Source organism: Lutra lutra, chromosome 11 (assembly GCF_902655055.1).
Source record: "Lutra lutra chromosome 11, mLutLut1.2, whole genome shotgun sequence".
Classification (NCBI taxonomy): Eukaryota; Metazoa; Chordata; class Mammalia; order Carnivora; family Mustelidae; genus Lutra; species Lutra lutra.
This window is the reverse complement of record NC_062288.1, coordinates 23,213,250-23,236,497: the sequence shown is the minus strand read 5'-3', so window position 1 is coordinate 23,236,497 and position 23,248 is coordinate 23,213,250. Positions and strand designations below refer to the sequence as shown.

Sequence of the window (23,248 nt, the reverse complement as noted above, 5' to 3'; positions counted from 1 at the left end):
CTCTTTGATAGCAGTACTTAGTCCCATTTATGGTTATAATCTTATCTGCTTGATGTCAGGTGCACCTGTCTTCTACCCTGTTGAACATCTGGAAGACAAGGATTATTTTACAGTCATCATTTTTTCCTCAAACTTATTGGAGTGCCTGGGTGCAGACCCAGTACTAAATAAAGATTGTAACGAATGAGTAGCAAATGAGTGCATAAATTATTCAATTAAATGAAAACACCAATGTGGGCTTGAAGTTGGTGGTAAAAGTATAACACCGGTTTTAGAAAGTACCACTATGTTCTTTACCGATCAAAATGTTAAACTATAAACAATTCACCTTAAATTTATCAAGATGCTCACTTAGTGTCGATTCCATGTCTGCTGTATGTTAGGTGGTTATTACAGGGAGAAATAAGAATCTGTCTCCTTCTTTAAGAAGTCTAACCGACTGGTGGGAGAATCAAATATTCCATAGCTGTGAGGAAAAGAGCGGTGATAGTCTGAAGAATGATCAGGGCAGCAGGCCCACTGTCAGCAGCCACAGGAACCACTATACTGGCCTGGCAATACCTCTCTGGGCACGATGCTGTGACCATGAAGGAAGACAGACAGAGCCCTTTGAAAGCTGGAGAAAAGCACAATATGCTTTGCCCTTCCAGAATGTTGTGTGATATGCTTTTTTTTTTTTTTTTTTTTTTTTTTTTAATAAAGACTACATGGGGTGCCTGGGTAGCTCAGTCAGTTATGCATCTGACTCTTGGTTTCCATTCAGGTCATGATCCTGGGTTCCTGAGTTTGAGCCTTGCCTATCCAGCTCCACACTCAGTGGGGCATCTCTTCCTCTTCCTCTCCCTCTTTCCCTCCCCCGTGCTCACACAGTCTCAATTTATCTCTCTCTCTCAAATAAATAAATCTTAGAAAAAAAAAAAAGAGGGTTACCTGCACCCTCATTCAGACAGAATTATTTTTAAAAAGGCTGTAATCAAAGCTTATCAAATTTTTAAACTAATTTTGAAGTTCCTTTGTACCATATGAGACTAATACATAAGACTATATTTTGGTTTGGCAAAAGGTGAGAATGAAGAGGAAATTTTTATCTTTATATAAGCATTAAAGCCCAGTATAATAAAAGCAACAAATAAAGATATATATAAAAATGTGAAAGGATATAAAGCCATATGTATGTATGTGTGTAAAATATATGTAAGAAACAGGATACACATTTGTCAATATAATTTCCATTCTTTACAGATTACACACACAGTAAGAGAAATATTTAATTCCATAATGTTTTGGTATCATTTGCAGACAATTACTACGGCACGCCAAAGCCTCCAGCAGAACCAGCACCCTTATTATTAAATGTGACAGACCAGATTCTTCCAGGAGCCACTCCAAGTGCTGAAGGAAAACGGAAGAGGAATAAATCAGTGAGCAACATGGAGAAAGCAAGTATAGAGCCTCCTGAGGAAGAAGAGGAAGAGAGACCTGTGGTCAATGGAAACGGAGTAGTAGTAACACCAGGTTAGTCACTTAAACACACGTGTGTGAGTGTGTGTGTGTGTGTGTGTGTGTGTATGATTACAGTCACTTTCAGAGAGAGAAGATCATGATATCAAAAGGAAAGGTGCAATTCTTGTATCCTTTTGTTCTAATTTTGACACATCATGCAACTAATTCAAGTTCCTCAGTTTTTGGTTTCACTTGCACAGTATTGATGGCCATATAATGAATGGTTACTACATCATAGAAAATGTTACAAGTCATGAATATGATTGTGTAAAGTTCTGGGGTCTTTGCTAATGAATATTAGGGAAATCTGTCTTCAGAAACCGTACTGTACTCACGGTTCTGTAAAAAGAGACTATCATGTGATTTAGTTAACAACTTCAGTGAACACTGTCCTCAAAATGACCAGAGTTACACCACATCTGTATATTTTTCTCTCCACCCTTACCATCAGAGAAAGCATCTTTATACACTGACTTGATGAAGGCATCTACTCACCTACTCTGAAAACAAGAAGACATTTTATCTCTTTGATTTATAATCTATCATATCATGTATATAAAGAATATCAGGCAGATAAAGAGTGGGTTTGCTGTTTTCTTGTGCTTATTACTAACAGAGTGCCAAATTTTTTATTATGAGATATTTATCATTATATTATTCATAATTAAATGTTGAAGCAAATATACGGCGTTCTTGTAGCCTCTAAGCTTAAAGTAAGTTTCCATAGTTTTGTTTTAGTTATTTATTTTTTAATAACAGCATATCAGTAAGCATTGAAAATCTAAGAACCATGTTAAAGCTCTTAAAAATGTAAACCTGTGCACTTTGCATACATATTATTCAAATATATTTCCTATAATGGCTCTGATATCTATGTTTTTAATTATCACTGTACTGTTTCTATAGTGATATAATTGAATTTTCATGCTCAATTATTTTTATCAAAGTTTTGTGAGCTTGTTTTTTATCTTCCTTTTTCATAGTACCTGTAAAAATTCCCTTCCTTGAACATAAGGAGACCAGAATCTAATCTGTGCCAATCAAGGTGTAAAACCCTAAAAAGGGGTTTCATCTTGATTACTCAGAGGAGGACAACCTCCTTCATTAATGTAATGGTGAAAAACATGCTCTGATCCTACCAATCACTGGTACAAATGATTTCTGGATACAAATGCTAAAAATTACTATTGGTACATAATGTAATTTGTTTACTACAACCCTGTGCTGGAAAAAAATGTGATGAGGTTCAGAAGGTGAAGAGCTAAGTAAATGTATATGAGAGGAAAATAATTTACAGGTTTACAGATAATTTTCAAGCAATTAGATACATTTTCTTTTTTGATTCTGAAATACCTTTGTCAAAATATTTACTTTTCGCTATGGAATAGATATAAATTAAGTTGACAGTAGTACATAGTTTTCTTAGTTATCTTTGATGTGAGAAGCCAAATGATTCAGCCAGGTAGAAGCAATAAGCATAAAAGAAGCAGAAGTTGGGGATCAAAGAGCAGTTACAGAGTTTCTTACTGGTTAATCCCTTATAGATAAAAATATAAAATATGTGTCCTTTGTTGGGCCTGAATCATTGGTTTCTATTTCATTTCTACTCTGTATAGGGTAAATCAAATGAAGCATTCTTGACCCACAGATTTATAAACTAGAAAATTACTTAATTGGGGATCGTAATGAATCACCATTCCTTTCAATTCATACATATTAGTTATATAAGGAAGTGTGTGTGTGGGGGGGGGGGCTAGGAAGTCTTAAGGGCCCCCAAGGAAAATGGATCAGTTTGCACTCTTCTTAACCAGCCCTAACGATATCTCTGTTTCTGGACCTCTCAGCCTGAGGTTGGTAGAGAACAACTACCCAGGTCAAATCTGGGATGTCTGGTTACTTAATAGATGCCACAAATTCTTGCAGATGCTTACAGTGGCTCTGTAAGCCTGGCTGGACAAATGGCCCTTATACAGTCTTGTTCTTTCCCTTGTGGCGGATGAGAGAGAGGTAAATTAGGCAGATCTTCACCCAGTGTTGGAAGATGGAGCAAACAGCCCCAAGCCAGAAATGGGTCTGTCGTTCCTTATTAGAAATCTTTGTTTTTCTTTATGTTTATACAACAGAAACTTGAGGATTCACTTTGCCTTCCTCCTATATATTCACTCAGCTCTTCACCTTCTAAAGCTTGTCACAATTTCCCCCCCTAGCAGAGGGTCTTTATCCTGCCTTTGTTTTTTTTCCCATACACAGTCACCAGATATAAGATGCTTCCAACAATATTGAGAAAATTGTTGCTTAAATTTTAGTTACTGCCTCATACCAACCAGGAGCCTATAATACCAATTAATATCAGATGTCAGTTCAGAGCATACATAGTACAATCGATGAGGTGCTTTCAGAGAGTGAAAAAAGCTTACTGAGGTGATTTTATTCCATTACATAAAAATACTGATAATAATGATAATAAATACTGTAAAAATTAACTTCCTGTAGATGTTTACCATGTGCTAGGAACTCCCTAATTTCATTATATGTACTAGTTCATTTAATTGTCTTAACAGATTGTATAGGTTAGGTACTATTTCATAGATCAAGACACTGAGGTGCACTACAGGTCAGTAATTTGCCGAGTTACAGGCCTTTATATATAGGAACTATCGATCCAGAAACCATGTTCTTAGCTGCTTTGCTATCCTGTGTCTTACAGCACCAAACAGAAGCATGAGTACGTTTCTCAGCAACGTGTATATGACACGACCACTATTTCACTTGTACTCTTTAAAAGTGGCATTATAAGTTTCTACCTACCAAAAGTTTATTAATTCTTTAATTTCTGGAAATCATATACAATTCAACTTATGTGGCTCTGTAGATATAAAAAAAAATCCCATTTTTTAAAATAATATTCTGCAAGTATTTAAGGAACAAACCTACCAATCTCTAACTCCTTATACTTTACCAAAATGAATTATTTTCTCTATTTAAGTAGATTTTAGAGGAGTCCTTGATTTACTTCTATTACTCATTTTCTTCATCTTTTCTCCTCTGAACTTATACTTAGAACTGTGTATTCCTTTTACTTTCAGGCCATATTTATATAAAGTTGGTGACCACCTTTAAATATATAATTTCTACATGAAGTTCTACTAACATTGTCCATGAATATTCATGTGAGCTCTTAATGCTAGATTCCCTTTTTTGCTCAAAATTACATCAGACAGATGGAGTTAGCCCATATCACTGAGAAAAGCCATAGAATGATCTTTCAGTGTCGCAGATCAGAAATGTTTCTCTCTCTGACATGTGCCACTTTGGCGATAAAAATCAATATAGTTCTATCCTTAGAACTGTAGTGCAATTCTTGTTGATACCGAAAGTTACCATTATTTTTTTTATTTTTATTTTTATAACTCTCTGTTAATGAATACATAAGATAGGCTAGACATAAAGTATATATATTGTCTCTTTTCCCATAATCATAGTATGCTTACTTAACAAAGAATATGCTGAAATTTAGCTTAAGGTACTCAACTAAAGTAATAGTTAATTTAGTAATAGAGTCAAAATCTGGACCCAGGAGTACCTGAACTCATCCCCTTTCCACCACATTTCTCTGGGCTGTGAACCACGCTGAGGACAAAGTGACTCCTGACCTCCATAAGGTAAAATCACAACCTTTCAGCTCAATGGATTTCATTACACTGCATTTTGTTATATTTGTCCTTCTCTGAATTTGTGGCTGCAGTGTTAGATGAAACAGCTTTACATCATCTGAGAGAACCTGCCTTTAAACTGATATTTAAAATTCATATCCCCAGGAAACCTCTCCTTGACATTAACCTCACCTATATTTAGACACCTTTATCTTGTTAGAGTTGACATCCGGCCCCATAGCTTCAAATACCTTAGATTTACCTGCAGCCTTCACTTTTCTCTTGTGTTCCAGGGCCATATTTCTGACTACTGCCCACTGGACTGCCCCTCCGTGCATTTCTATAGCAACTTAACTGCAACATTCCTCTTAAATTCTTCTCGCATAAAACAAGCAAATTAGTTCATAAAGGCCTTTACTTGATTTTTCAAATTCTTCTTTTCACCCACATAGCTCAGACTTCTTTGATACTTCTTTCCCCCTAGACTTGCTATATGTTATTGGCTATAAAAATCCCCGGGCCTGTAGTTTTTATCTCTTTTTTCCAAATATCACTATCCCAGATTGCTGCCTTATCACTTCCTTTGTGGACCACAGTCCCCTAACGGATCTCCATTCCTCCAGGCTCCATTCCTACCAGATTGCCTGTTATTCTTCTATCAATTAAAGATTCTTGAACCAGCACTTGATCATGCAATTATCCTTCCCAAAACTTGGGTGAGCTTCCATTTCTAGTGCTCCAAGCTCCTTGGGCAACCCCTCAGGTCATCCCACATTTGACTGCAACATCTCTTAGCTTTCGTCCGCATCTTCCCGTCTTCCACTCCCCCATCTCTTCTCTCATCCTTATTCCATCCTCATAAAACACCTTCATCTGTTTGATACCTGTTTGACAAGGCCTTCTCTATACTGTAACCTCCTATTTTAGTCAAAATTCAATAAAAATGTTGATATTCCCAAGAAATCACTTGTTGACTCCCATAATGAAAAGTTGAAACTGTCCATCTCTGAATTATTGAAGTACAATTTTACACTCTTCATTCATTTGGAAGATATTGATTAGCCTGGTACTTGTAGCTGACTTTTCATAATGTGCATGACTGGCGTGCCCACCTACATTGTAAACATCGCTAGGACAAGGGCTACTTTTATTTTTTTGTTTACCCATGTCAGTGATTAGTATAGGTCTTCAAATATTTGAAGAACTTGTGAATCTTTATTTTTTTAGTTAACCTAACCTCTAGAGAATGTCAGAGTTTTACATGAGTATCTCTACTTCATACTCATTTTACACTGCTCAGTGTCTTCCTCGTGCACTGCATTTAAGTTTGAAAGATACGACATTCCTGATCTTACATTCCAGCAAAAGTTATTTGGTAACTAAGGAAAATGATGTAGAATTATATTTGAAAATGTGTATTCTTAGAGATGATAACTATTTGATTTCTCTGTGAAAATACCAAAAATAGGTAGGTGGATGTTGGATCACTATATTGTACACCCAAAACTAATATAACACTGTAGGCTAACTGTGCCAGAATTAAAATAAAATACAGAACAGGTGGATAATAAGTAGATAGTTTTGTGTTTTGTTTTGTTTTTAAGATTGAACTTTTCTGAAGAAAAGAAAGTCCTATAAACCACAGTAATTGGGTTAAGCTTTCTTGGATTTCTTTTATTTCATGAATTATCTGCTAAACTTTTCCGGAAAGTAATTCACTATTATATTGTAACTTCCCCTCACTAGCTATTAGTAAGCCTAGTGCAAGGAATTAGAAATGCACATATATTTTAAAGGCAGCTAAATCTCTCTTTTAATACACACACACACACAATGCCAGGAGGAACAGGGCCCGTGAGAGCTACCTTCGCCAACAAAGGGAATACAGTATGTGTACACAGAGCTGCCTTCTCCAGGCCCCCAAGCCCGCAATTAGTGCAAATGAACCGCCTCTCCCAGAGAGCAAACAGAGTGTCCCTTATGTGATCACCGAGTGTCCTCAGCAATGATCTCAGTTCACCATTAGGGACCCACATCCAGGTCCTGTGCTGCTTGGCACGCTGACTGTGTATGCACCATCAGTCCTGGTTCTGTGAATGAAGTCCTGTCACTGTCAAAAGAATTATGTCCTCCATAGTGAATCTCGCTGTTTTCCTGTGAATAATAGCCCACTCTGAAACCACCCCAGAGCCTAGCCCCTGCTTATTTTCCTGTGGGTTCACAGAGACTGTGATGTGTGTATCCACTCAGATCTTTATCTTTTTCTTCTTTTCTTTTCTTTCTTTCTTTCTTTGAGGAGGAAGCTTGATGTTATGATCTTATTCCCAAACACTGTACTAGGTTTTATCTTTGCAATGGAGGGGCAAATTTTGGGGACTATTTTAAACTAATCTTCTAAAATTAGATATTCCATTTATGAATGAGGGGCATCCTTTCTTAAAAGGATGGTTTAGAAAGTTAGAGCCCTGATTGTCAAATTTTCTGAGTATCTGGGTGTGATTATAAAGTCATAAGACAGTCATTTTAGAACTCTTGCTTATGCACGACAGTGGTAATTGTAACTACAGCATTGGGGAAACGCTGAAATCGTTTCAGGAATGTCACTTCAAATCAAAGCCGACTCACTGTGCTGTTAAACTGAAAGCAGCGCGTAATTTGAACCTCTTCATGCCCTCACACTGATTCAGCATTTTGGGGATCTTACACTCATCCCATGTGGAGAGTGTTTTTCTGCTTCTCTGAGGATTTGTACGATGTGCATGAGAGATTTGATACACAAATGAGGAGTGAGGGGTAAGAACACCCAGGGTAACCCTCGGGCTGGTGCAGCCCTTGGAGAAAGCCTGAGGACGGGTGGCCATGTTTAAATGTCTTCACGTTCTCCAGGCACCGTTTGAGCTTAATCGTATTTCTAATTAGAAATATATAGCCATCCATTCTCTCTAGGTCTGATTTTCACTCTGTGTTCCATTGCCTTGTCTCATATTTCTCCTCCTAAGAGGTGATTATAATTGCAGTGTGAAATCTGGCTACTTTATTGCCAGACAAAGAGTGTGGTAGTTATTTCTGGCTGGGGTGGACTTCGTTCCTGAAGAGGGAAGGTCCCTGTGCGTGCTCATTCCTTCCACAGAGCTCCATTGCGGGGGATCGGACCTCATCTTTTTCCTCCTAATTGACTTCTTGCTCTCTTCAAACTATATCTTGACTCCAATTTGGCCCCGAAGAATAGCAGTTGAATTAGCAAGATCAAAATGAAGTAGTCTTCTTTTTCTCTTTCAGAACCTTGGATATTCATAAAACTTTGCAAGGCAATGTTGTGTTTTATATAGCACTAGTCTTCTGGATTTTTTTCAGAATTTTGAAAGCCAGATCTAAAAGATACTGCACATTAACATCCTCTGTTTCTCTTCATATCTTGCTTTGGTCTTTGATATTTTCGGTACTTGTATCAGTTTCTCTTACCCCAAAGTTAGTTGAGGGTTTGGGGGACTTGTTTCTAGATGATAAACATCTTTTGAATGCATGACGTTATTAAAATCATTTCACATATACTGTTTCAAAGCTATGAGGATTCATTTTATTGCCATTATTCAGTCTACTTTTATTAAAATGTGAAAAAAATATTGCAGAAAGAAGAAAATATGCTAATCAAGGCAGCTCTTCTCCCCTGTTAATGGGAAATAATTCCCTCTACTAATCTTCCTAGTGAGTCTTTACGATTTAGTTTTTTATATCTTGGATTTTTTTTCCTTGTCATCTTCTACTCATAGTCCTTGACTCTTCAATTTTCCTAATTTTACATTTTGTTCTTTTAGTGCTCCAAAGAACCTATAACCAACTGAGGGTTTCAGATAGAGATGAAAAATAATTTTGAGGTATTGAATATGATTTATTAATAATGCACATTTTCCTGGTTAGCCCCCTGAATGGATGAGATGCAATTTGGTTACAAATATTACAGACAAAAAGTCATTTCTTTACAGGACTAGGAATTTCTGCTTCCTCAATTGACATATTAAAAAATCAGAAGCATAGTTAATTGTTACCCTAACTGTACCCTAACTTTCCCTAGTTCTCATATTTTATTCCGGATTTATTTTTTACCATATATATATATATGTATAAATTACCACTGTGTCTAAGGTCCACCACTTCATTTGCATACCTTATATGAAAAGAATTTATATGCACTCTTGATGAGAATGGAAACTTGCAGCCACTATGGAACTCAGTATGGAGGTTCCTCAAAAAGTTGTAAGTAGAACTACCCTATAATCCAGCAATTGCACTACTGATTTACCAAAAGAACACAAAAACACTAATTCAAAGGGACACATGCACCCCAATGGATATAGCAGTATTATCTACAATAGCCAAATTATTGAAATAACCCAAGTGTCCCTCGACTCATGATTAGAAGAAAAAGATGTGGCATATATGTGCAATGGAATATTCCTCAGCCATAAGAAAGAATGAAATCTTGCCATTTGCAATGACCTGGACGGAGATAGAGAATATTAGGCTAAGCAAAATAAGTCAGTCAGAGAAAGACAAATACCATATAATTTCACTCATATGTGGAATTTAGGAAACAAGCAAAGGTGGGAGAAAAAAGGGAGGGAGCAAACCCAAGAAACAGACTTTTTAACGATAGAGAACAAACTGATGGTTACCAGAGGGGAGGTGGGTGGGGGGACAGATTAATGAGGTGATGGGGATTAAGGAGTGAACTTGTGATGAGCACCAAGTATTATATGGATGTGTTGAGTCACTACATTATATACTTGAAACTAATATTATACTGTATATTACCTGGCTAGAATTTAAATTAAAACAACAACAACAAGAACTTGGGCAATGCATTTTTTTTTTAGAACTTAGAAACACTAGCAGAACTAAGTAAAAAACAAACACAAAGAAACAAAACCCACTACCTAAAAGTTGGTAATCAGTGTACTCAGAAATTTATCTGAAGAAGCAGAAAAATAATCATCTTTACTAACAGGACTGCTATAGCACTGGGAGTAGAAACAGACAGAAACCTACTTTGCACTGTATTTTCCCTTTGCATGTTTGGATTTCATCCATGTGCGTATTTTAGTACATCAAAAAAAGTAATTAGTTTTTCAAATGATGAGCAAAAATTCACTAATCATTCAGTGTCAAAATTTTAGCACCCATATTATGATTCCTCTTTTGGTTTTAGACGGTTTTGGAAAATCAGAACACTCTGTGAGCAAGAAGCTCTCATCTGGACTTCTTTTGATCAACGGCTACATAGAGTGCCAGTGACCACTGCATGACTGCTTCCTTTCTGGGGACAGAATGCCCTCCACTCTTCACTATAGGATATGATCTGTAGTGTGGCCAAAGTGGAACATCACTTGCAATGAAATTTTCCCCTTAAGTCAGCCATGAAGCATTCATTCATGTACAAGACCCCATGGTTCAAATTTTAACTAAAAATTTAAACTTATAGAAGTGAAGGGAGGGTCATGCTCTGGCAGCTGCCACCACCACCACCATCACGAAAATATAGCAAGACCTTGGATCCATAGAACAAACTTTTTGATGAGTTTGCTGAGTTGGCAAGAAAGCAAGAGAAATCTTCAAGCCCCACCCCATCTACTGCCATGGTTCATACCACAAATGAGCAGAAACCAATGTGGGGAGCCATCTGTTATAAACAGACTTGAAAACCACGGGTGCCCTGGGAATATGTGAGGAGGCTAAGCCTTGGGCTAATAGAGAATTGGGAAGCCATATCTCTGAGTCTGCTTTAAGTCTGTACCCTCAGTGGTGCCAGCATGTTACTAGGTTGATAGCTCAGGAGCAGCCCCTCGCGCCCAACAAAATCAAATGCAAAATTCTGTAGGAAGTAATACAGAACTTGAAAAAAAAATAGTATGGATTATTATCTGAGGGTTATTTTTCCTCCTTTAAATCACTTAGCCCCACAATATGTCTCAATGGAGGAAAAAAATTCAATTTATGTGAACACTTTTAAAAAGGGAAATGTTAGTTTCATGTGTATCTTTTTCTCTCTTTTTTAGTAACTACATTTAAAAAAATATCTAATATCTTTAAAATTATGCAGACTTGATCACACTTCTTGTTTCTGTCAAGAGAGACCATTTAGGTTGCTTGACTGATTTAACTATGCAATTTATTTCGTATTTTAAGTAATAGAATTCACTGATAATAGTATATGACATTTACTGAACACCTACTATGTTCTAATAGTATACTGCTCTAAGCTGTTTCTATGCATGTCACATATAATGCTTACAGGGAAGTAATGTTATTATTCCTGTCATATAGTTAAGGAAATTGAGTGTTTAAATAACTTGCTCAACATCACACTGTAAAGCACAGATTCAAACCCAGGTGGTCTGACACCAGCCTTATGTTCAATTTCTTCTTGTGGAGTGCGTTTTCTGCTACCTGAGAATCACTGAATAGAAAGCAAAAGAAAAAAATTATCTCAAATTATCCCTATTCTCTTTTCTTATTAGGTACAAATATGTCCTCATTTTTTTTTTTGTGTCTGTTAAATTTTCTCTAGCTATGCTTACTCCCAAGGAAATAAAATGAGTACAGCAGAAAAAATTATTAGATTTATTAAAATTTGTCACATAGTCATTAGAAATATAAATCACAGAGCTCTCACAGGGTAAAACAAATTTTGGAAATTCAAATTTTATGACTGTTTGAGAAATAAAATCAACAATTTCCTGTGTAGCTTAAAAACATTATTTTCTCTCATTTTGAAGGATGGCAATTACAGAAAGCTCAACATTAACTATATGCATAGACTATGTCAAGTGAAAATATGGATAAGGGATAAAATAGGCATTTTTCTTGAAATGGCTTTATCTTGGTTTCTGATTATTCTTAATAAAACTGAGTGGGAACATTCAAAGCCATGGCTTTCTGATTTATCCTTAGTCTTTCATCTGAAAGGCAATCTATTAGATATTGCTAGGGCAATAAACATGTAAGCAAATGAAATAGCCGCCGTACATAATGTTCTATCTCAAACCTTAGACTGGACCAGAACTATAGGATTTTTGTGAGCTGGACTGAATGCAAAAATGCATACATTTAATTCTCTTCCAATTAAATGGCTTTCAGTCCCTCTATAATGTATACAGATATTTGAGTTCTTCTGAACTTCTTATGGGAAGAAGAAAAGCATTTGCTAAATTCAACAAAACATCATTAGGGTAGGATAGTGGAAAAAAATTATATTTCTTAATTCTTCATAACAGTAAAAGTGTACATAAAAGTGTGTTTTTTATAGGTCCTCATTTCATTCACATAAGAATGTGCATTGTCAATGTCTGTTTTGTGCCTCAGTGTTGGTGTAGAGTTTCTAGGAAATTCAGCAGATCTGGTCAAAGAGAAATTTTTTTCATCATTACCATTCTTTTAAAAGAGGTGTTGCTTCTTGATTGAAATACTCTTTGATTCTATTGTTAGTGAAACAAAACAAAGCATGCCTTGCTCTTGTTTGCAAGGCATCCAAGTGACCTAGAAATGTAAAATGAAATGCTCAAAAAATGCCAGTGTTTGATAAAGTCTGTTCATTTCAGCAGCAAGCATCTTAGGGAAAAAATTACATTTACATATCCAAAAAATTCATGTTTAGATTTAACAATAAAGTCATGCTGAAAAATATGTCTTAGAAGTCAAAAAGGACAATTCTACATGACTGCTTCTAATCAAGAAATAGCTTCATACCGCTATAAAACTAAAACATATGCCTGGATTATTTGGCTCCCTCTTAGTCAAAATTTAAATAGTCTAGGTCTTCTCAAACTTTAGATCTTACACAAATGAGATTTGTATGAGGGCACATTTGCATCCATGCTTGTCTAAGCTGAACTCCGTTGAGAGGAGAGGAGTGCTAACATATGCACCCTTGGTTGGCAGGTAAAATCTGTTCTTTCCCATCCTTTTATTAATAAAAATCAGTTTGGATGGTATACCCAGATAATGGAATATATTTCAATGCTAAGAAGAAAGGAGCTACAAGCCATTAAAATACATTAGATAGACTTAAAGGCATATTGAAGTGGAAGAAGCCCATATGAAAATGTGTGCATCATATGACATTCTGGATAAGACAAAACTATGGATGTAAAAATATCACTGTTGTTGCCAGGAGTTAGAGGGGAGGACAGGATGAATAGGCAGAGCAGGGAGGACTTTGGGAGCAGTGAAACTTGGTATGATATTATGATAGTGGATACATATCATTACACATTGGTCCAAACCCATGAAATATATCACCCAGAGTGAATCCTAATTTGATCTATGGTCTTTGGATGATAATGTAAAGACTATGCATGCGGTTGAGCAAGGAGCCTATGGGGAATCTCTGCACCTTTCTCTTAATTTTGCTGTAAACTTAAAATTGCTCTAAAAAATAGTCTATTAAAAAAATCTATTCTGATCTTAATGGATACATTCTCAGTTACTTTTATAATACCCAACATACCTGATTAAAAATAATAACAATAATAAACCTCATATAGAAGGAAGGCATAATCATATTATCCAAAATGTAACAAAGTTATTTTCTATTTTCCTTACTAAGCAGGGAAACTTATGACGTAGCATGAATGTTCAGTGAATTGTAAGCTGAACACACCTAATATACTATGTAATTAGTTGAATTGTGAGTCCCCCTTCTGCAATTTATATATTGAAGTCCATACCACCAGAATCTCAGAATGCGCACTTCTTTGGAAATAGGGTCATTTTAGAAGCAAATGACTTCCAGTGATGTCACACTGGAATACCTGATCCAGTATGACTGGTGTCCTTAGAAAAAGGTGAAATTGGTCAGGGCACCTGGGTGGCTCAGAGGGTTAAGCCTCTGCCTTCAGCTCAGGTCATGGTCCCATGGTCCTGGGATGGAGCCCTTTATCGGACTCTCTGCTCAGGAGGGAGCCTGCTTCCCCTCTCTCTGCCTTCCTCTCTGCCTACTTGTGATCTCTCTCTCTCTGTCAAATAAATAAATAAAATAAAATAAAGAATTCCCAACTTTTTTTAAAAAAAAAAGGTGAAATTGGGACACATGTCCCATGTACATGTACCTGCTATATGAAGACTGGAGTTATGCTACTATAAACCAAGTAACTACCAGAAGTAGCAGAGAGGTCTGGAATAGGTCCTTGTCTAGTGCCTCCAGAAGGACCATGGCCCTGTCAAACCCTTAATCTAGGAGGTCTAGTCTCCAGAACTCTGAGATAATACATTTCTATTTTATAAGCCATCCAGGCTTTGATATTTGTTATGAAAGCCCTAGCAAACTAATACATACCATTTGGACCACATTCTCCTTGACTGCCCCACTGCCTAGCCAAGTGCCTGCCACTTAGTAGGGTCTCAACAAATATTTAATGAATTAATTAACACCACTGCCTTAGTAACAGAAGAAACACAATGCCAGTTCCTTCTCCACTTGGGTGCTCAATGTTGGGATTCCTCACAAAGCTCCCTTACATATCCTTATTTCCATGTGCTATATTTACATCCTAGAAATTTGTATATAACTATTTTGTGTCATTGAGTATCACTTAATAAATCATTATCATAGTACTCTCTTGAGTTACCCAGAGTTGAGGGAGAACCTTCCTCTCTACCCACCTTGTTGCCTTGCATCTCAAAGAAAATACTTAATTTGCACCCAACTGGCACCTTATCTTAACTCTGCTCAGAAAAGCCGGAGTGAGTTACCTGACTGATGCATCTTAGAAGCATATCCGCTTAGCTCAACTCCTTTCATTTCACTTAATGTTCTACATTCCTCTTTGGAGAATAGGTTCTGCCCCTGTGTGGGAAGCCTGCCCTGGTTCCGTGCTGCCTGTGGGTACATTAGTGTGATTCTGGGTCTTACCAGAAACCCTTGGCTCTCACCATACACTGCATCCCTAGATTAGCCTTTACAAATAGTGAATGTAAGAATGTTATGGTTGTCTGTTTGCCTTAATCATTTTTTTGCTCTTATTTTGTTCAGCTAGAGAAAGCAAGTGCTACTAATTACTGGTTACAACCCAGTTCATAGTAGTCTGATAAAATTCTTTTCTTCTCCCCCATTAAGCTCTTGTCAAGTATCTTGCATATCGTAGGTATTAAATTCATGTTTGCTAGTGTAATGATTGATTCATTAAATAAGAATAAAGGAATGAATGAATAAATATCAGACAAACTGAGAGAACTTGGCACCATAATCTCTGGCACATCGATAATATATAACTATAGACGTCTCCAAAGACTCTTGATTTTAGTCAAAGAAAAAAGTTTATTTGTTCATAACTAAACTTCTTGAATGGATTCTCTGTTGGCATATGATGTATTTTCTTTGCACTGATTCTTTAATCCATTCCATCCTGGCTTCCCCACCCACCATTCCACTTTAACAACTACAATAACTGATAGCTAATGTCACCAGTGACCTCCATGTTCTTAATTTAAGTAGATTTTATGCCCTCTTCTGGCTGGACTATTTAGAAGCTTTGGCCACAGGTTTCCTCCTCGTTGCCCTTTGCTTGGCTATTTTAATGGCATGAGAATCTACTGGTTTTCCTATTACTTCCCTGGCTGCTCTTTCCTGATCATTCTCTCACTGACCATTAAATGTAGAATTCCTCAGACAGCTGCTCTAGGGATCCTCATTTCTACTCACTGCACTGTCTTTTCTAGGCAATTTCATTCACTTCTCTGGCTTAAATTTTAATTGAGTCTAGCCATATACTGTTGTCTATTGAATTGATTCTCTCCAGCCAAGAACTCTCTGACATGACATCTGCATTGTGAATCTGGCAATGGAACTCTGTCTCAGTGTGCTCGATACTATACCCATACTCTCCCCAGCACCCTGCACCCCCGCATAGTCCTGCGCCTTCTCTCATATTTCCTATTTTGTGAATAGCTTTGCTACCCACCAGGTTTACCATGATGTCTAAATATTTTTTCAGTCCACTTTTTTTTTTCCATCCCCATGCCACCATTATCTCTTATCTAGAACACACAAATAACTTCCCACCAACCTCTAAATATCTACTCTTGTCATTCTCAAACCCCAGAACAGTTAAGGGGATCTTTGTGGAGAATAAAAATCTAATTGTGTAATCTCCTTGATTAAGATACATCAATACCCTCTCACTGCTTTTAAGATACAGTCCCGAATTCTGAGCATGCCCTCTAAGGCCTTGACCAATTCAGTCCTTGCTTATTTTTCCTCCATTACCTTCCTTTGGAAAAAAGTCTCTTGACTTCTTTTTCAGGTTACAGGTTGACAGCACATTGGGAAAAAAGGGCTTTCCTTGACTTTTTATGTAAAATTAAGTGAGTGCATACACAAAATATACCAGCTCTCACTGGGAAAGCATTCATCACACTTAAGCTTGTTTAAAGATTACACATCCTGACATATTTTGAGGTCCACAAGAGCAGAGATCATGCCTCTCTTGTTCATTTTTCTGCCCTCAGTCCCTGACAACAATTGAGTGCTTAATAAATATTGATTAAATGAATATTGAATGAATGAATGAATGAGTAAGTATTTCAGAACAGGGCCTTGCATTTTAACTTTTCAAATGCAACACAACATTTGGAAATACCTGAGAACAGTGTATTTGGGCATTGATAATTCCATGTAATAATGTATAGCAATGAGAATCTAAAGGAAGCAATGGTACCTTTTTTGCTGCTTTTTTCCTACACATTTACAAAGGTCAATTCTGTATGAGGAATCAACTGGAAGACTGTCATCAATAAGGGCCATATTCCTTTAACAAAGTGTCTTAGTAAGGGCAAAACTATGAAAGCTTGTAATGTATTTTTGTGCTTCCCAGTTCCTAAAGGTGCCTTAATATGGCCTCGGAGATTGATGCCTGTAGGGAAAACATTGAACTAAGCAATTGATTGAGACAAATTTGGCATTCTATTTTAATTACTTCCTTGTAAATTACCATTATTACTTTTTAAAGTTACAAAAGTAATAGCCAATGAATGCAAAGAAACATAAAGAAAACTTCTTCCACCCATCTAAATTTACTGTCCTTAAGTAATCAAAGTTGACAATCTGTTGTACATCTTCCATCCTGTTTTCATGCTCATATATTATATACAAAACTATATGCGTATATCTAAGGGAACTGGGTATTTGCTTATTTTTTTAAAAATAGGATTAACAATATATGTTCTCTGCAACTTGGATTACTCTTTGAATAGTAATGATGAGCATCTTTTCCAACTCAATAGATATACATTTAATTCATTGAGCTTTTTTTTTTTTTTAAAGATTTTATTTATTTGAGAGAGAGTACATAAGAGGGGGAGGGTCGGAGGGAGAAGCAGATTCCCTGATGAGCAAGGAGCCCGAAGCAGGACTCAATCCCAGGACCCTGGGATCTTAACCTCAGCCAAAGGCAAACGCTTAATGACTGAGCCACCCAGGTGCCCTAATTCATTGTTTTTAAACTATAGTTGCCCATCGTAATGGTAACCACATTCTTAGTCATATTCTCATGATATTCAAACCATTTTCAGGGCTTTCTTACTACAAATACTGCATTGCCTATTGTTATATATGTATTCTTATACCACACTGCCTTTATTTCTAAAGGATACAGTCTTTGAGTGAGATTACTGGCTCAAAGAATGTGTGCACTTGTATATTTATATTTTTAATGCTAATAGCTATTCATTATGTTTCCAAGTGATTGTAGAAGTTCATATGTGTGAGTTGGCTCCCCTATCCTCACATGGACATCTATCAGTAGGACTCTCCTTCCGGTTTCTGGGTTAAGCTGTCTCTGCCACACCCTCTGTGATGGGGAAGCCATAGTGACTCATGGCACGTCTACTGGTTCTCTATTCTTAGTTACTTTCTAGGTCTCCCACTGGGGCATACTTGGACTTTTGGATACATCCATAGTATAGGCGAGTCTTGAAAGTGGTATTTGACAATTTTTTAAAAAGATTCACAGATGAAAGATCTCATGTTCTTCTGTTCTCTTTCCTTTGTAAGTAATCATATTTCTTTAGTGCAGGGACCTCTAACATTGCTTTTTAACACTGGAGTTTGAAAATTTTACATAGATGTGTTTAGGAGTCTATATGTTTCATTAATCTGGCATCAGATTCAGTGAACAATTTCAGTCTGCAAACTCAAGCATTTCTTCATCTTAGGTAAATTTTCTTCTATTTTTGTTGTTGTTGTTGAGTTATTATTTCTTTTCTCTGTGTTCCTTTCCTCATTCTGGAGCTTGTGCTATTTACATGGGACTCTTGGGTCTGTCCTCCAAGATGGTTACTCTTAAGATATGTATCTTCTTTAGGTTTTAGTCTTTTGTATTAGTTTTCTATGGTTTCTGTAACAAATTACCACAAATGTAATGGCTTAAACAATATAAATTTACTGTCTTACAGTTTTGTAGTTTAGAAGTCTGAAGTGGGACTGGCTGGGCTAAAATCAAAGTGTCAAGAGGACTGTGTTCCTTTCTAGAAGCTCTAGGAGAGAATCCATACCCTTGCCTTGGCAGCTTCCAGAGGCCACTCACATTTCTTGGCTTGTGGTTGGTTGGTCCCCTTCTTCTGTCTTCAGAGCCAGCAATATTGCATCTCTTTGCCCATTCTTTTTTTTTTTTTTTTAAGATTTTATTTATTTATTTGACAGAAAGAGAGATCACAAGTAGACAGAGAGGCAGGCAGAGAGAGGGGGGAGAAGCAGGCTCCCTGTTGAGCAGAGAGACCGATGTGGGGCTTGATCCCAGGACCCTGAGATCATGACCTGAGCCGAAGGCAGAGGCTTTAACCCACTGAGCCACCCAGGCATCCCCTCTTTGCCCATTCTTGAGTATCATATCTCCCTCTGACCCTCCTCTTCTGTCTTCCTATTACACTTTTGAGGATCCTTGTCATTACAGTGAGCACCCCCGCTGCTCCCCAAATAACTAAAGATAACTCCCAATCTCAAGGTCTTTAATTTAATCAGATCTGGGAATTCTCTTTCACCACATAAGGTAACATTCGCATGTTCCAAGAGGTAGGACATGGACATCTTTAGGGAGTCATTATTCTGCCTGCCACACCTATGTTATGAAATGGTCCTCCAGTTCAGTAATCAGTAGTAATTAGAGGAAGGATAGACAAGATGATGAGTGAAAGGGAACCCAGCTAGGCCTAGAGATGATTTTCAGAGCTGTTTGCAGCAATGCTTTTCCTATTAGCTTTCACAGAGCTTATTCCCCAGTGCCACTTGCTCCACACTCACTGACAAGTTGCCGTGGCTAGAGTGACTAACCACACTCTCTCATTCTCTTGCAGAATCCAGTGAACATGAAGACAAGGGTGCAGGTGCCTCAGGGGAGACACCCTCCCAGCCTTATCCTGCACCAGTGTATAGTCAGCCTGAGGAGCTGAAGGAGCAGATGGATGACACAAAACCAACTAAACCTGAAGAGAATGAAGAGTCAGACCCATTGCCTGATAACTGGGAAATGGCCTATACAGAGAAGGGTGAAGTCTACTTCATTGAGTGAGTTTCACACATTTGTTTCCATATTGCTGCAAAGACCCATATTGCTACAAAGACTGTAACAGTATACTAGTGATGCAGCACATAGAGATGTGGTCAAAATAAAATACTGAGTTTTATTGTTTCTGGTATGAGCTTCCTTCTTTGTAAGAGAATAATGGACAGTGCCTTAATGCAATTACATTACATTATAGATTACTGCTATAAATCAAAGAATGAATTAAACAATTACACTGTAAAGTGTGTTACAATCATGGCTGAAAAGGCAAATCTCTATGTGATGTTACTATTAAGTTAGAAATAATCTACCTATCATGGGAAATGCTTACTCTACTCTTTCAAGACCTCTATATAGTCCAAATGAGATTAATGCCATCTTTTAACTAAAGTTGCTGGAAGCATCTACCATGGTGTTCAGTGATGCAGCCATTTAGAGCAAAATAGTTAAATGTCATAAAAGACAACATTTTGAGCATTTCATGCAGAGGTCAGATGTCAATAAAATTATTTAGTTTTATATCTATAACTATATATCACACTCACTTTTATTAATTTCATTCTATTTTTTGCTTACCATTTTTATGACTTCTCAAGGAAACTGAAATGCTAATCTTGAACTCCCTGGTGATACTGACTCATTCTAATCTTTTCTTGCCTTTTGGATTTTTTTTCTAAAAAAAGAAATTTATATATATTTTATTAACAATACTATCTTTCCTTTTCCTTATCTTCTAGGAGTAGAACCACTCTTTAAAAAAAAAAAAAAAAAAGGTCCTAAATTGGAGATCTCAGCACAAAATTAAATTGTTGATGTAAATAAGACAATCACAATATTCACTAGGAGGAATAAAAACTAAAAATATTATAAATGAACAACACTTATTCCCTCTAACAAGACTCAAACAGAAAAATTAATAGAACTTGAAGTTTTCAGTGCTGAATGTAGATAAAAAATATGTAAACTCTGATTATTCAAGAAAAAAATATTAAAACTGGATTTCCTTCTGCAACCTGGAGTGATTTGTGACTTAGATCTCCATAGGCAGGACTCAGTTGTGAAATTGAAATGTTACCACATGCCAATATTTAATTCTCATGTGAAGGTGGGAACTTTGATACATGTGGCCAAGGGAATATATAATGAGGTAATTACTTGGTGTGCTTCTTGACTCCAGCATGGGATGAGAAATGCAGTTTTTGCAGAAAATGAATCTCTACCACTTACCTTTTAACAGATCTTGTAAATTTAAAAAAATTATAAGAATCTCTTGCATTATTTTTTATTGCTATAATCAGTGACCCAAAGACATCATTTATCAACTAATTAGAAAAGAAGGAGTCATATGGAATTTTTCAAATGCTCAAAAGTATTTAAATCTAAAAACATAACTTTGTTATTGATAGGCACAGCACAGGGCCACTCAAAGTATAAACCCTAGATGTGAGTTCACATGCTGATGTTCAGGAAAATTGATATTCAGAAGAAGGAGAATAATAATATACACATGTTTATTATATAATACAGGAAGAGTAAGGCTATGTATGTGGAAATAATAAAAGAAAACCAGCGTGATAAGCTGATTAAAGAACAGTTTCCTTACAAGGTTTCCAATAATGCAATTATAAAAGTCTTTGTGATTACAAAATAAACTTTTCTCTTTTAAATAGTGCCAGATTTGGGGACTGTGAAGAAAAGGGACTTTGAGAGACAGAAGTTGTGCTCCTGGTATATAGTAAATGATGAGGCTCTGTCAGGACTTGGGAGAATCTACCAAAACGATTTTATTAATACTTTAGTGAGTCATCCAGTGTTAGAATTCAGAGATCCATAAAATTTTGTACCTGTTCTCAAATTTATTGTTGAGATTTATTGTGCAAATTGGAGAAGAGAAACATATAATTATGAATGATCAGTAAACAACTAAGTTTTGAGTTTTGTGATGCTATTCAGAGAAGGATATACTTAGCACAGACTTAAGTAATAAAAGGAGGCATCATAGGAAGGTAAGGTCACACAGACTTGGCAATGTATAGACACAGCATTCCAAGGATAGGAACCCAGTCCCTGGGCTTACTGGGGATATGAAAAAACCTAGTGACCCTACTAGAGAATAGGTATTTGTTGGTGAATCCTGTGAAATGATTGCTCTGTTTCTATTTTGCTATATCATTAGTGCTTTTGAAAGACAGGAAGAGGGGTTTTTTTGTTTATCTTCAGGGAAGAATGAATGAGCAGAGGAGAAGGTATAGGTTGAGGTGGAAAATTAAGACACAAAAGAGGAGACGATACATTTTGGCCAGAAAGCTGGTGGGGGCGTAGAGGGTGGGGGGGATTCACTCAGAAGTTAGGAAAATGAAGCCTTGAAAATGAAGTTAGGAAAATTGATGCTGAAGTGGGGGTATGACAGGAAGGAGGTTCTTATAGAAGTCAGGTGCAAATGCCCTACTTAAGGAGGTTCCTCCACAGAATGGAAGTACCCTGCACCCCTCCCTTCCTCTAGGACCAGTCCAAGCCACATCTTTCCTGTCTTGAGAAAGTCACCTTTGAATCTCAAGACTCAGTGTGATGAGTCCAAATATCAAACTAGGGAAGGATCAGTATCTTCATCATGTGGTATCTCATCTCCAACTATAACCAGGTGCACCATGGTTTCCTTTCTCTCTGCCTACATTTCTTTCCCTCTGCTTTACTTTTCCCTCCCTTTTCACTGATTGTCTCCTGACTGCCTTCACTCTGTCCTCTGGAATGCCCCTTCCTTCCCAATTACACTTGGACACAATCAGCTTCAACCCACCATCACTGACCTGTGAGTACCTTTGCTGTTGAAATAACAATGAATTCTTCTGTGAATATTAAGGGCCCTTGGAAACAGTCCGATAGAGCAGGACCTTGACAGGAGAGGGATGGTGATGGGGCAGTAAGAACTTTCTTGGGGACTAAGCCATGATGCACCCAGGAATTTCTAGCCAAGAAACTTAGAAAACAAGTACTATTTATAATATAAAGGTTTGCAGTCCTGAAACAAAGTCAAGGTAAAGAAGACAAAAAGGCAAGTAGAGAAAAGAGAAAGGCAAAACAGATGGAAGGGAAGATAGATGTGTAGGGTAAGGAGAGCCGGCGTCAGTGAGAACTTCCCTCTGGTACAAATACTGTGAGTCACTTAAAGTAATGGAAGTCTCCCCTGGTAGACAACACCCCTCATTACATTTCTCTGAATTCTGTCTCCTGTGAAACAAAGATTGTGATAAAACAGAAAACAAGTGAAACAAAGAAAAAGGATCCTGTGGTTTTGTGTATAAAATTTAAATATATGAATATAAATGTCTATTATTTATATTTATACATATACATTTTTGAATAGAAGAGGGGAATTCTACCTTGCTGAAATGTTAGTTCAAATACATCTTTTGTTTTTGAAAAAATATATACATACTGTGGATTTTGAATTAAGATAATAAGCAATTTCATATTTTTGTCTTCTGTCTAAAATAAACATTTTAAAATATTTATTGGTTTATTTAGTATTGCAGAATACTT

The 23,248-nt window shown here is 36.8% G+C and overlaps 1 protein-coding gene across 3 annotated transcripts in view; it reads left to right on the top strand.

Moving 5' to 3' along the window:
• MAGI2 (membrane associated guanylate kinase, WW and PDZ domain containing 2) overlaps positions 1–23,248 on the top strand; it is a 1,365,890-nt gene that overhangs the window by 869,732 nt on the left and 472,910 nt on the right. For all 3 annotated transcript variants that reach the window (XM_047694173.1, XM_047694175.1, XM_047694174.1), the window contains exons 4-5: positions 1,300–1,515; positions 19,500–19,710. In XM_047694173.1, the coding sequence (XP_047550129.1) occupies positions 1,300–1,515; positions 19,500–19,710 (427 nt within the window). The remainder of the gene's footprint in view (positions 1–1,299; positions 1,516–19,499; positions 19,711–23,248) is intronic.